Source organism: Miscanthus floridulus, chromosome 18, assembly GCF_019320115.1.
Source record: "Miscanthus floridulus cultivar M001 chromosome 18, ASM1932011v1, whole genome shotgun sequence".
Lineage (NCBI taxonomy): Eukaryota > Viridiplantae > Streptophyta > Magnoliopsida > Poales > Poaceae > Miscanthus > Miscanthus floridulus.
Genome location: NC_089597.1, coordinates 42,016,329 through 42,028,495, shown reverse-complemented (window position 1 = coordinate 42,028,495; position 12,167 = coordinate 42,016,329). Strand labels below are relative to the sequence as shown.

At 49.6% G+C, this 12,167-nt stretch overlaps 3 protein-coding genes across 3 annotated transcripts; all 3 read left to right on the top strand.

Annotated features, from left to right (window-relative positions):
• The first annotated feature begins 228 nt into the window (after nucleotides 1-228).
• Nucleotides 229-1,643, top strand: LOC136522584 (uncharacterized). Its single transcript, XM_066516390.1, has one exon. The coding sequence runs from the start codon at nucleotides 780-782 to the stop codon at nucleotides 1,617-1,619; it is 840 nt and encodes a 279-aa protein (XP_066372487.1). The 5' UTR covers nucleotides 229-779; the 3' UTR covers nucleotides 1,620-1,643.
• An 827-nt stretch (nucleotides 1,644-2,470) lies between these two features.
• On the top strand, nucleotides 2,471-7,087 carry LOC136522218 (HVA22-like protein a). The gene is made up of 6 exons (XM_066516014.1): nucleotides 2,471-2,750; nucleotides 4,064-4,090; nucleotides 4,196-4,318; nucleotides 4,478-4,718; nucleotides 6,559-6,714; nucleotides 6,798-7,087. The coding sequence occupies exons 1-5, from the start codon at nucleotides 2,695-2,697 to the stop codon at nucleotides 6,688-6,690; spliced, it is 579 nt and encodes a 192-aa protein (XP_066372111.1). The 5' UTR covers nucleotides 2,471-2,694; the 3' UTR covers nucleotides 6,691-6,714; nucleotides 6,798-7,087.
• Nucleotides 7,088-9,973: 2,886 nt separating this feature from the next.
• Nucleotides 9,974-11,844, top strand: LOC136522915 (uncharacterized). The gene has a single exon (XM_066516710.1). The coding sequence runs from the start codon at nucleotides 10,073-10,075 to the stop codon at nucleotides 10,784-10,786; it is 714 nt and encodes a 237-aa protein (XP_066372807.1). The 5' UTR covers nucleotides 9,974-10,072; the 3' UTR covers nucleotides 10,787-11,844.
• The last annotated feature ends 323 nt before the right edge of the window (nucleotides 11,845-12,167 follow it).

Sequence of the window (12,167 nt, the reverse complement as noted above, 5' to 3'; positions counted from 1 at the left end):
AATTTACCCCTACTGTGCCATTCACGAAGCACCAGTTTGCCCCTACTCCGTCATCCACACCTAACAGTGTTAAACTTTATATAAAAGGACATGAATGCCTATGCGATTTTGTTCCTGTTTGTTATGCCTAATTGTGATTTTATCCTGATTTGGAATTAGACTTTTTTATTGTATGCTGACAATTGATTAAATTTGGTCAAACATATTTGGCACAACTTAAAATTATTTGAACTCAGATTTAATATTGATAAATATTCAAACATATTTGTCATCCGCTCCTATTCTTGCTGCTCGGTCAGAGTAGGATAAACTGAACAAAAAGAAGCTTCTTTGTGCTTTCAGATTACAGAGAATCAGAGATGGGGTGTGTGTCGTCCAAGATCCTGGTGAAATCAGGGAGCATTCAGGAGAAGGTGAGCTGCAGCCTAGGCCATAGCTTCCAGAGGAGCAGCGCGATCGAGGAGATCATCCTGTCCACCTCTAAGAGCAACGGCGACTAGTTCCTGGCCCTCCTCCGTAGCTCCACCTCGTCGGCCAGGAAAGCCAAGGAGCCCGCCGAGGTGCATAGCCCCGCGACGGCGCCTGCGCCGGCCGAGCCACCGGCCAAGATCGAGACGATCGACGTGTCAGAGCTGCTCGCCGGTCTGGAGGAGGAAGAGGGCTGCACGGCGGAGCAAGCGCGGGAACGGCGGCAGAGCAGTCGCGACGAAGACGACGCTCCGTGATCCGCATCGGACGGGAGAGCGAGGAGCTTCCGCACGGTGGAGGAGTTCGACGCGATGGTACTGACGCAGCAACAGCAGACGCAGAGCGAGAGCGGCTCGCCGTCAGAACGACCGACCGCGCTGGCAACCGAACAGGAGGAGGAGCTCGCTACAGCCACGGCGGCGCCCGCGGCGGCGACGGCCTCGACCGCGGAGGCAGAGCTATCAGGCGGGTCTGGGTCGAAGGCCACCGTTGGAGCCAAGAGGCGGGCGAGGGCGCGGCAGCTAGGCGAGCTAAATGTGCCGACGGCGGCGTTCGACCTCTCCATCTCCAAGTCCGGCAGCCTGCCGGACTGGCTGCGCCAAGGCGGGCAGATCTTCTCGCCGAGCTCCTACGTCACGCCCCGGTTCGGGACGTCGCCGCCGGCTGAGCGCAGAGGAGGAGCTGCCGACGAGCAGCAGCAGCAGCAGGCGCTGTTAGACCCGGAGCTGGTCGCGCAGTTCGAGCGCGCCATGGAGCAGCTGTCGAAGGACGAGGGCCGCGCAGCGCACCCGCCAGCCATGCCGCGACGCCCGCCCAGCGGCACCCGCCGCGCCGCGAACTCGCATGGCTGCAGCGCCCGCCAAGCCGCCGCACCCACCGCAACGCCCGCCTCGCCGCGCCCGCCGCGCCGCGAGCCCGCCGGCCATGCCTCCCCCATCGGTATTTGCGAGCGCGGGGTCGCGAGGGCCACCGTCGCACCGATGCAGGGTTGCCGGAGCGCCATGACCGGCGGGCGAGGTCGCCGAGGGCCGCCATCGCGGGTTTGCCGTAGCGCCATGGCTGGCGGGCGCAGGGGCGCGCGGCCGCGACGGTGCTCGGCCGCCGGTCTTCTGTCCGCACAGCAGATAGCAACGAAGAGGACGAGCGGATAAGAATGAAGAGGAAGGGGCATTTAAGTCATTTCGCATCTGATTTTATGTGTTTTGTTTTTTTAATCGTTTAATCAGCCTCTAAATAACGGACATCCAAACCAGGGGCAAACGGCTCCTTCGTTTCAAAATAACAGGAGTAAAATCACAAAATTGAAAAAATAAGGGTAAAATCACAATTGAACTTTTGGACAGGAGAAAAACACCGTTTTCCCAATTTCTTTTGCAACAGGAGTATGTAGCGGCCAGTGGACATGCCGGTGCGGCGAGCCTGCTTCCGGGGTGCACGGGAGACCCCGACGGTTGGTGCTCCCCGGTACAGCTATTTAAGCAGAGATCAGACGTTGTTTTCGATCGAGCGGTAATCAGGGGATATACGAGAGGAAAGCATACTACAACCTCACAAAGGATATTCCAGAGGTGGAGCAAGAACCACCAGCGCGGAGAGATCTTCCGGAGAGAAGATACCTCGTTGGACGGCGTTGCCATCGAGAACTGCAGGGTTTTTTTTTTTTAGAACTGCAGGTTTTCCAAGCCAAGAATGTTTTTTGTTTATGGACAAGCCAAGAATGTTGGCAGCCCAGAACGAAAGCCTGGCTCACGATGGATGCGGCCCAAAAGTCCATATTAGGCCCAGCCGACTGGACAGCTTGATTCACGTGCCATGGACCAACCGTTCTCCACGGCCTGTCCCGTGATTGTTTGGGTCGGGCTCTAGCCCCGTGTGGGCCGCGAGTTCTGAACACCCCGACCCCGAACCTTCGGCGATCATTCACCGAGAGAAAACGCCACGAGCGGCGAGACGGTCGGCGGCCGCATATTTTATGCGGCCGCATTGACGGTGGGGCCCGCCGCCGGCCAAACGTTTGGACAGGGTAGGAGAACCAAAAGAAGAGAAAGGAAGAGACACAGAGAGAGAGAGAGAGAGCTAGCCAGGCAGCCCCCAACGGCTGCTGGCTCGCGAGAATCGAGTCGAGTCTATTTCTGCACGCGCTTCCAGGGTTTTTAGCTGCAGCGGCATCAGGGCAGGGAGAGAGTGATAGTTTTCTGTTCTAGTGGAGGAAGAGCAGGGAGCAAGATGGGGTCCGGATCTTTCCTCAAGGTGCTGGCCAACAACTTCGATGTCCTTGCCGGGTATGGTATTTTTTTCTCATCCTGTTGTTTTCGACCCCCAGGCGATTCGTTGATTCTTGCAAGATGCAGCGTTTTCTCGCGGTGGCTTTTTTTGTACGAGCGAGCGAGGTTGATCCCGATTGTTGCTATACCGAGCGGCATGGGGGAAAGTGTGCGCGACGGGAATCTTCCGTTGCGGGTGGTTGGGTTGCTGTGGATGAACGCGTTTGGGTTCCCTCTTCCCGGGGATCTCGGTGCTGCGATGAAACTGTGCGATGGGTAGTTGTGGGCTTGTGGCTAAATACTTGATTTTGCGATGGGATTTGAGTGCTTAGGTCAATTGATTGGTAGGATTAAGGTTGGGTTTACTACAAAATCTTACCAACAACTGTGGAAGGAAACTCACTGCTCTCTTGTAACCCGTCTTTTTCAGCTATTTTTTCCGACAGGAAATGTGTTTTTCTCTCGCAACCAATAAGCCGGAACAGTGTTTAGGTTTGTTTTTTTGCGCGAAACGACGGGGCCTAAAGGTTTTGTTTTTCATTGGTAGATGATAGTAATCAATCAGGGCATCTTGGAACTGTTTGTATAGTGGTATTGGAATCCAAATCCTTCAAATTTAGTTCAAAAATTAACCCCAATACACCAGATATTTCAAGGTTTCCATGCTGGGTCTTCAACTTCGACCGTCTGTGTTATTGATCAGTATCCTGATTTCAATGTTTAGTGACTTTGCCTGTGATGTAATATCTTGCATTGTTTGTGCGCCATTTTGTTCTGTTCAAAGCCACCATGTTGTACTTCTGTAGCTTGGCCCTAGTTTTGTTGCTGGCTACATTCCCTGGATCCACTACATAAGATTGCACCGCTACCAAACTTGTTATTTATGGGGAGCATTTGTACACCCAATGTGAAAGTTGTCATGCTGCAGACAGAAAGCTGCAGAAATAAGTGGTTTATTAGCATTAGGTTAGAAAGCATGGGTTCAAAATGTTCTGAAAATAGCCAATGCATTAAAGAACTGTAGGCCCTGATGTCATGTGAACTAGTACAGCGGCATCATAGTTATCTGCATTTTCGTCTTCATGGACTAGAGAGGATGGAGCTGACTTCCACCGAATGAATTTTATTTATTTTAATAGATGACAATGTCACATACCATATTATTTGGGGTACAGAGCTTACTCTAGGAAGTAAATATGGCAGCTGTTAGCTATATGACTGAGATAGATTACCAAATGCTGTCAATGTAAATTCTAAGTTTCTGGTGGCCCTTTGTCTGACGGTGCTTTCTTCTGGTGATACTGAGTTTCTCTTTTCCCTTTTTTTTTCAGGCCACTCATATCTCTTGCTTATCCTCTGTAAGTATCACCTTTGTCGTTAATTGACTGTCTCTCGTTTTTTCCTCTTGATACTATGTGAGCATGTTATATTGCTAATCACATTCTGTTTTGGCACCTTTGCAGATATGCTTCTGTTAGAGCAATAGAGACAAAAAATCCTGTAGATGATCAGCAGTGGCTCACTTACTGGGTGTTGTACTCATTTATCACTTTGTTTGAGTTAACTTTTGCTCCAATTATCGAGTGGTAAATAGTCATGTCCCAATGTGTTCATTTTTATGGTTTTTTGGTGGCCTTTGTTATTATTTGCAAACATCAGTGGTGGTACATGGATATAGCTGTGTTTGGTGCATCAAGTTGGTGAATAGAAAACTAGATATGCTCACTTTAGATCTTTATTTGCAGGCTTCCATTTTGGTCATATGCAAAGCTGTTCTTTAACTGCTGGTTGGTCTTACCTTGGTTCAATGGTGCTGCTTATGTTTACGACCATTTTGTGCGGCCAATGTTTGTGAACCGCCAAATAGTGAACATATGGTATGTTCCAAGGAATGAGAAGCTAGGTAAATCTGATGATGTTCTGTCAGCTGCAGAGAGATATATTGAGCAAAATGGACCGGAAGCATTTGAAAAGCTCATCAGCAAGGTACTCATGTTCTGAGCTGTTTTTTTTTTTTTTTTGAACCGAGGAACACCCCATTTCCATTACGACATAACTGAAGTAAAGCAGTTTGAAAGCATCACAAGAAAGAAGAAACAAGAAGAGAACTGTGACTCCATCCAGATTAGTTAAGCATGATTCTCTGATTCAGAGCATCAATGCCGACCAAAGGAAACACCTGAATCTACCAGTTTAAACTACAAAAGTATCAGTCATTACAGCCAATTGGATAACATAATGCAGAGAGCCAAAACACAATTCGGCTGTGCTATTTCTGCAGCAGCTGCAGCTGCTGGCTGCCTACTTCCTTCTTTCCAAATACTGTAGACGTGAAGTCCTTGCTGCAGCAGCAGCTGCAGCGCTTGTTGCAGCAAGCACTTCCGATCAGGCTGAATTCATCCTCAGTGCACCAACACAGTGCTTGACTCGGGCCACCCATCTTCACATCACATCAGCACCATCCTCACCACCCTGGGAGTCTTGCAGCTGGAGTTGCTTGTTCTTCTTGGAGTCAGCCAAAAGACACGTCGCCACCTGTAGCATTATGTTGATGCTTTCCTCAAGCTCCTCCTGAGTCTCTTTTGGATAAAGGCTTGTCTAGTAATTCATTAGACCACATGCATAACATATAATTTCCACAGGACTTCTAATCGTTTTCTTTCCAAAACAAGCTTTGTTCCTGGTTTTCCAAATAGCCCAACAGTTCACAGCTATGCCAAAATTATATAACTTCTCACCATTTGGTAGCCACTTTTTGAACAAAACCCAAAATTGACGGTGAAACTGCCATTTTTGTTAGATTTCCTGGAGATAACATCATTGTCCTCCTGAAACACAACCCCTCTCGCTAGAGATTGGATGTACCAAATAGACCGAAGGTCCCAAGGAAGCCAATGCCTAAAGCGTAACTGGAAATCTTCCTCTTTGGCTTTTTAAACAGAGAGATCTTGCTGCTCACATAAACAGAACAAAATATATGATATTTGTGAAGCAAGTAATCTCCAAAACAAAGTGTTTTCACCATTTCTCAAAAAAAAAAAAAAAATCCCTTCCCTGAAGATAGATTGACTTGATTTTTAGCAGATCTGCCCAAACTGGAGAGTCATCGTGCTTTTTAGTTATCAGACAAATTGATTGCCCTTCATTATATTTAGCATTGACAATTTCTTGCCAGATCCCCTTTTCATGTTTAAGTTTCCACCACAACTTGACTAAGAGGCTGATATTAAGCTTCCTGAGGTCTTCTTTTATGCCTAAAGCCTAAACCACCTTTCTTTTTGCTAGCACAGACCCTTGTCTATTTCACTAACTGGTATTTTATTTCTTGACACTACCCCCTTGCCAGAAGAAAGCCTTCTTACTTTGTCCATGTCATTAATTACAGTTTTCTGAAGAAGATACATGGACATGTGGTAAATCGGGGTATTAGACAAGCTAGTGTAATCATAGTAGACAAGCTACTGTTCTGAACTGAAATTATTGCAAATAAACTAATGGAGTATTTTCCTTCAGTAACGCCATTCCTCTTATCTAATACAAGGCTGATACATTGCTGCTAATGATGCCACTTACTTTCTTGCAAATCTGCTTTTACGAATATGAAGCATATTTTGTTGGACTCCAGTCATCCACCTGCAAATCGTGTATTAGTATTATCCAAGGTGGTATATTTATGCGGTTTTGCCTGTTACAGTACTGCATACCATTGCCGGAAAATGTGAATGGAACTTCTCCACATGCATTTGCATGCTATATTATCAATTATTTGTGCTCCATCTCTTGGTTTAATCATCACCACAGCCACTTGATAATTACTTAATTGCAGTCTACAAAGTCTTCGAAATCAAGGAACACAAAGCGGTCGATCCTGGAGGAGGCAGAGCCTGAAAACAGAGCTAAGGCTGAAAGAGAATCGTGGGGTGAAAATCCCTTCTACGACAAAAATTACAGATACTAAACCACGCCAAAACCCATTCGGCAGGTTAGTGGAATCATAATGTGAAGGCAATTTTTCCAGTAATTTGTTTTCTGTCGTTTTTTCAGTTTCGAGCTTCTCCTTGACAGCTTGAAGACGACCTTGCTCACGAGCCTCATGCAAAGCTTTGGTTGGCCACGTCACAGACTGAAGACGACTTTCCCATATTTCTGACTCTGAGTACTAGATCAGTTGTGGACTGTAAATGGAGGTTGATGCTAGCGATGATCATTTATGTGAGCTTTTGTATATTATATACAGTGGACTGTGTTATCTCCTGCGTTTCTCCCTTCTGGCCGTGTGCTCTGCTGGAATTTCGAGCGAACAGATTTCAGCACCTCGTTATTTTTTTTATAGAAATTTGCTATTTCAGTCACCAGATTTCTTTCAAGAAATATGTCAAGTTTCTTGCCTCACGATTCAGCAAAGAGATTCGTGCTGCACTTCTTCTCTTTCATCTCCGATGATCATCACCTCCGGTGAGGTGAAGGTTTATTATGGGTTCAGGGTTGTGGAGATTTTGTGTGGTTTCTCAGCTGTAGAGGGATGCCCCGGGAGGCCATCGGTCCAGCGGGGGTGGTGGGACAGTGGCTGGCGCGCGAGATATCTGTCCATGCAATCCAAGATCCAACGGCGGATGCGGTGTTAATAAGAGGAGTGAGTATTGTTTAATTTGGTTTTACTTTTACCATGCTTGGTAACCATAGTTGGCCATGTAGCCCGAGCTTATCGGCCCGGCCCGGCAGCTAGCGGGCCCGGGCTGGCATGGTCCGGAGGAGCAGGTCGTGCCTGGGCCTTACCCCAGGCACGTGGGCCGGCACGGCACGGCCTGCTCCGGAACCGGAGGCTCACTGGCGGCCCGGTCTGCTGCCTCCCCGCACCCCGCATATATAAGCGGGGACTCCTTGCTTGCCCAGTCGCCTCGCCTCGCTCGCTCCACAGTTCAGTCGTCTCGTCCGCTCCGCTCCCAACCCTAACCCTAATCCCCACTCGCTCGTCGCGGCGCAGCCGATCCCCGCTCGCCCAGTCGCCTCGCCGGCGGCCGGCTTCGCAGTCCGCTCCCAACCCTAACCCTAATCCCCACTCGCTCGTCGGCTCGCCGTGGCGCAATCTCTGCTCTCTCTCTCTCTCTCTCTCTCTCTCTCTCTCTCTCTCTCTCTCTCTCTCTCTCTCTCTCTCTCTCTCTCTCTCTCCTGCATCGGCCGCATCCATGATCTGGCGAATCTGAGCTCTCTCTCGTGATCTACTGATCTCGTCCGTCGTCCTCGACTCCAGTGACCTCGATCCGCCTATCTGACCCTGTCTACACTCTCCTCCCTTCTCCCTCTCTCATCTCTCGCTCTCGGTGAACTATGTGAGTTCGTGACCGTGTTCCCGTCCGTCCCTCCTCCGTCGTTCGTCGTCGTTTCTAATCGGTGTCTCTCCTCTAGGTGTCCCTCGTCATCTCCGGCACCAGGCTCCGGTTGCGCAGGTACTCCACTAACCCTAACCCTAACCCTAGATCTGTCTTCTTCACTTCTTGTGTCTCTTCCATTGAACGATTGACTCTAGATCTGTATCTCTATCTCTCTGACTCACTGTTTTTCTCCTCCGTGCAGGTCGGTTGCCGATGTCTCGTCGTCCTCTTCCTGTGGCATAGACCGGGCACAGCGGCCACGCACATCGTTGAGGAACGGTGCTGGAGATCAGCCGTCCGCAGTCAAGGTCGCCATGGCGGATGACGACGATGTCGTCTATCCACTCACCGACAACGATGACTTGATCGCGGCAGGGCTAGTCCTCGAGGACGACGATGACATCCGTGACGACGCTGCTGCGTTGTTGGGTATCGATGTCGGTAGCGGCTCTGCTCTGATCGATCTGGATGGTGGCGACGGTGGTGGAGGGGCAGAGCTGGCGCCGCCAGCGCCGGCGATAGGGACGCCAGTCAGCTCCAACAACACAGATGGTACCTCATGCCTTGGTAAGTGTAAATCTGGTGTCTGGGTTGATTTTGATGAGATCTATGAGACTGTGAATGGTCAAAAGGTTCAAACTGCTGCTATCTGTAAAATGTGTAAGAGTAAATTATCTGCTAGATCTTCTGCTGGCACTGGCCATTTGATTAGGCACCAGAAATCTTGTAGGAAAAAGGTTGATCACGCTGCTAGGGTTCAGTTTAGGCTTTCTTTCAATCCTGATGGATCTGTGCATAACTGGGACTACAATCCTGCTGTTGCTCGATCTGAGTTATGTCGGTTGATTTCTAGGCTTGACCTTCCATTAGGTATAGGTGAGACACAAGCCTATGAGTTAGGAGAAAAAGAGAACAGCATGCTGTTGACAACCAAGAGCTGGAAGACTCATTCCAGAACTTGTACCTTGATAAAGATGAATCTGCTGGTGGTGCTCTTGGTACTTAGTGAAAGGGTGAGTGCTCTTGAGAGTGTGTGTGATCTGTGACTGTGAAAGGGTGAGTGTGATTGTGAAAGACTTGTCTGTCATTTGAACAATGGTTAATTAAGAGTTGGCTGCACTCTTTCTTTCTTTCTAGGGTTTCTCACAAGGGTGAGTTTTACTTAGAAAGATTTTTAATGAGGCAGCATTGCACTAAACAGCTCATTTTGGTTATTTCTGTTATCTATTGGCTTTGGAGTTTGGAGTTTGATATCTCTGTTGGACTGTGAATGTATCGGACATTTGGACTTTGATTTTGAGAATGTATGAAACTGTGATATGTGAATGTATGAAACTGTAATTCTATGAATGTATGAAACTATGAATGTATCGGACATTTGGACTTTGATTCTGTGAATGTACGAAACTTTGATTCTGTGAATGTATGAAACTGTGATCTGTTTGATTCTGTAAATGCAAGGGTAACGGGCTGTGGGCTGGCACGGCTCGTAATTCTGGTCATGCTTCGCGGGCTGGCACGGCACGAAAAACGACCCATAGTGCCGTGCCTGGGCCGAAAGCCAGGCCCGTGGCCCTAAGAGGCACGGCCCGGGAGGCCCGGCGTGCCGTGCCGGCCCGACCCCTATCGGGTCGTGCTTTCACGGGACCGGGCCGGGGCCGGGGCCGGGCCGGCCCGTTGGCCATCTATATTGGTAACCAAAAGTCAACAATAACAAGATCCAAGAAGGACGGCAAATGCCCTCCATGTTTGCCGCTTGTCGTACTGACGAAGGTGATGCTGCTGCATGCCCGCCAGTTTTGGCGACGAAAGATGAACTGCCTGCACGCTGAGGCTAGAAACCAGGACTCGTCGTCTTCCGTCTTCGTGGCCGGCCTCCTCCGCTGCCAAGAAATAAACGCACAAAAATTTCGAATCAATAGGAACATCACAGCCGGACCAAGAAATCAATTCCTAGGGCTCTGATCGATGGCATTGGTCCCCATCAAGCAACTGGACAGCCCCTGCGGCTACCTGCGGTGGAAGGAATCGGTGCTCCTCCGCGTCCACACCCTCGGCGTCGCCCGCGTGCTCTTCGAGGACCGCCCCACTGGCGACGGCGCCGCCGGCGACGACGCCTCGGCGCAGGCAGCGGCCAAGAAGTGGGCGCGCGACGACGCCGTGTGCCGTGGCCACATCCTCGCCACGCTCTCCGACCGCCTGCTACCGGACTATCAGCGCTTTGCCACCGCGGCGGACCTGTGGCGCGCCCTGGCGCGCACCTACCACGTGGACACGCCGCGCGTCTGGCGGGACAAGTTTGACGCGTTCGAGTTCGAGGAAGGCGCCGGGAGCGTTTTCCTGGAGCAGATCGCGCACGCGGAGGCCCTGGGCGTCGCCGCGAGGCTCCCGGAGGGCTTCGTCGCCTACGAGCTCTGCGGGAGGCTCCCGGAGGTCGTCAGCGACGCCGTCGTCATGCGCTCCGGTCCTGACAACGAGATGACCATGAGCTTGGTCTGGGATGTCGCACGGCGTGTAGTGGCCAGTGGCGCAGGACCGGAACGTCTCTGGAGGACGACGACGGTGATGGCTGACGAGGCGGAGGGCTGCTGTTCTGACGGTCCAAAGCCGGAGCAGAGCACGGGGCGCAGGAACCGTGGCGAGCCTGGACATGTTGCCAAGAACTCCAGGCGTAGGGTTTGATCGGTGACGGGCGGGGGCGCAGAGCTCTTTTGTGTTATCAGATGTCAGATCAACCCATATCTAAAGTTGTTTGGAACTGTGAGAATCTTCATAGACCACCTGATTCCAGTGACCTGCAGACTCATGAATCATCTTGCTGTGAGAATCTTCATAGACCACCTGATTCCAGTGACCTGCAGGCTCATGAATCATCTTGCGATGGAAATAGCATTCTGACCGATGCAGAATGGATCGAGCAATTGAAACCGGTGTTCACATCACTGCACCTGCAGGCCAGAAGTACCTCAGGCCGTCAGGCGTGTGCGTTTTAGGTATTGGCGCATTCTAGCACCATCTGATTCAGATGTGCCTCTCCGCTCTTGGCTTTTACCATTGGATGGATAATATTTCTTGTATACTTTTTGTTGACTGCATCTCTTGTTTATTCATCGACTGTTGATTTAGTTACAACTTGCAATAGATTTTTGCTTTTACTTATATTGTCGAATATGGCTCTTATCTGAGTTTTAGAGATGTGCTAGTCAAGGCACTTCAGAAAATGATTGTAAATCCCTAACTTTATTGGTGCCTTCTTGGATTTCTCAGTCTCATGATTACTATTTTTAGTTTCTTACTGACCTGCAGCAGGAGACGTTTCACTGAACAACAAGCAGAGCTATGCTGGGCTGAACACCGATCGACACTGCAAGAGCAATATGGTAGAAGACTAGAGACAGTATCTTCCCATCAAGAACAATTCGAGAAAATAAAAGGGGTAGTGTGCCATAATCTTCGACTGACTAGTGCACATATTAGCTTTTTCCTGCCTGCAACTGTATATCCTTTTGTTTGTTTGAGGGGTAAAGGTGTATGTGTTAGTCAGTTCGTGGCAGCCACTCTGTTTTTTTTTCTCCTGGGCAGGTGATTTCAAGCAATGGGAGGTGTGTGTGCTGGAGATTGAGCTCATTGAATTCCTTGCCCTCACCCCTGGAGTCGCTTGTTGTTTATATCTTCCATCGTTGCCTTCTTCTTTGTACGAAAGATACAGTGGATGCTGAGGTTTCATGAAAAACAGCACATCATAGATGGTGTCATAGCTTATAGTAGCAATGGGGTCATTTGAATAGGAAAACTGGCTTGGAGGGCTAATTCGTGCAAAATGTCTGCAGTGGCTGTTAACCTTTACCTAGGTAATTCTTGTGTTCCAAGTGGTCAGGTTGTCACCTGCATCCTTGGGGTGTTCTAATTGGTATTTCAGACTTTCAAAGCTGCCTTTACCTGCACTCCCTCTCCATGTCTCCCTGCAGGTACTTCATCTGGCAGATTGGCACCCTGCCTGAATTTTTTACTATTTGACTCTTTTTTCGAAAGTTTCTCTCAAATAGACCCCTGACGGAAACAA

What these genes read in the sequence shown, in the direction of transcription:
- LOC136522584 (XM_066516390.1), top strand. Translation starts at nt 780, where the DNA reads ATGGTACTGACGCAGCAACAGCAGACGCAGAGCGAGAGCGGCTCGCCG.
- LOC136522218 (XM_066516014.1), top strand. Translation starts at nt 2,695, where the DNA reads ATGGGGTCCGGATCTTTCCTCAAGGTGCTGGCCAACAACTTCGATGTC. An exon ending in ATATCTCTTGCTTATCCTCT is followed by an intron (nt 4,091 to 4,195) that starts GTAAGTATCACC and finishes GCACCTTTGCAG; the next exon opens with ATATGCTTCTGTTAGAGCAA. An exon ending in TTGAAAAGCTCATCAGCAAG is followed by an intron (nt 4,719 to 6,558) that starts GTACTCATGTTC and finishes ACTTAATTGCAG; the next exon opens with TCTACAAAGTCTTCGAAATC.
- LOC136522915 (XM_066516710.1), top strand. Translation starts at nt 10,073, where the DNA reads ATGGCATTGGTCCCCATCAAGCAACTGGACAGCCCCTGCGGCTACCTG.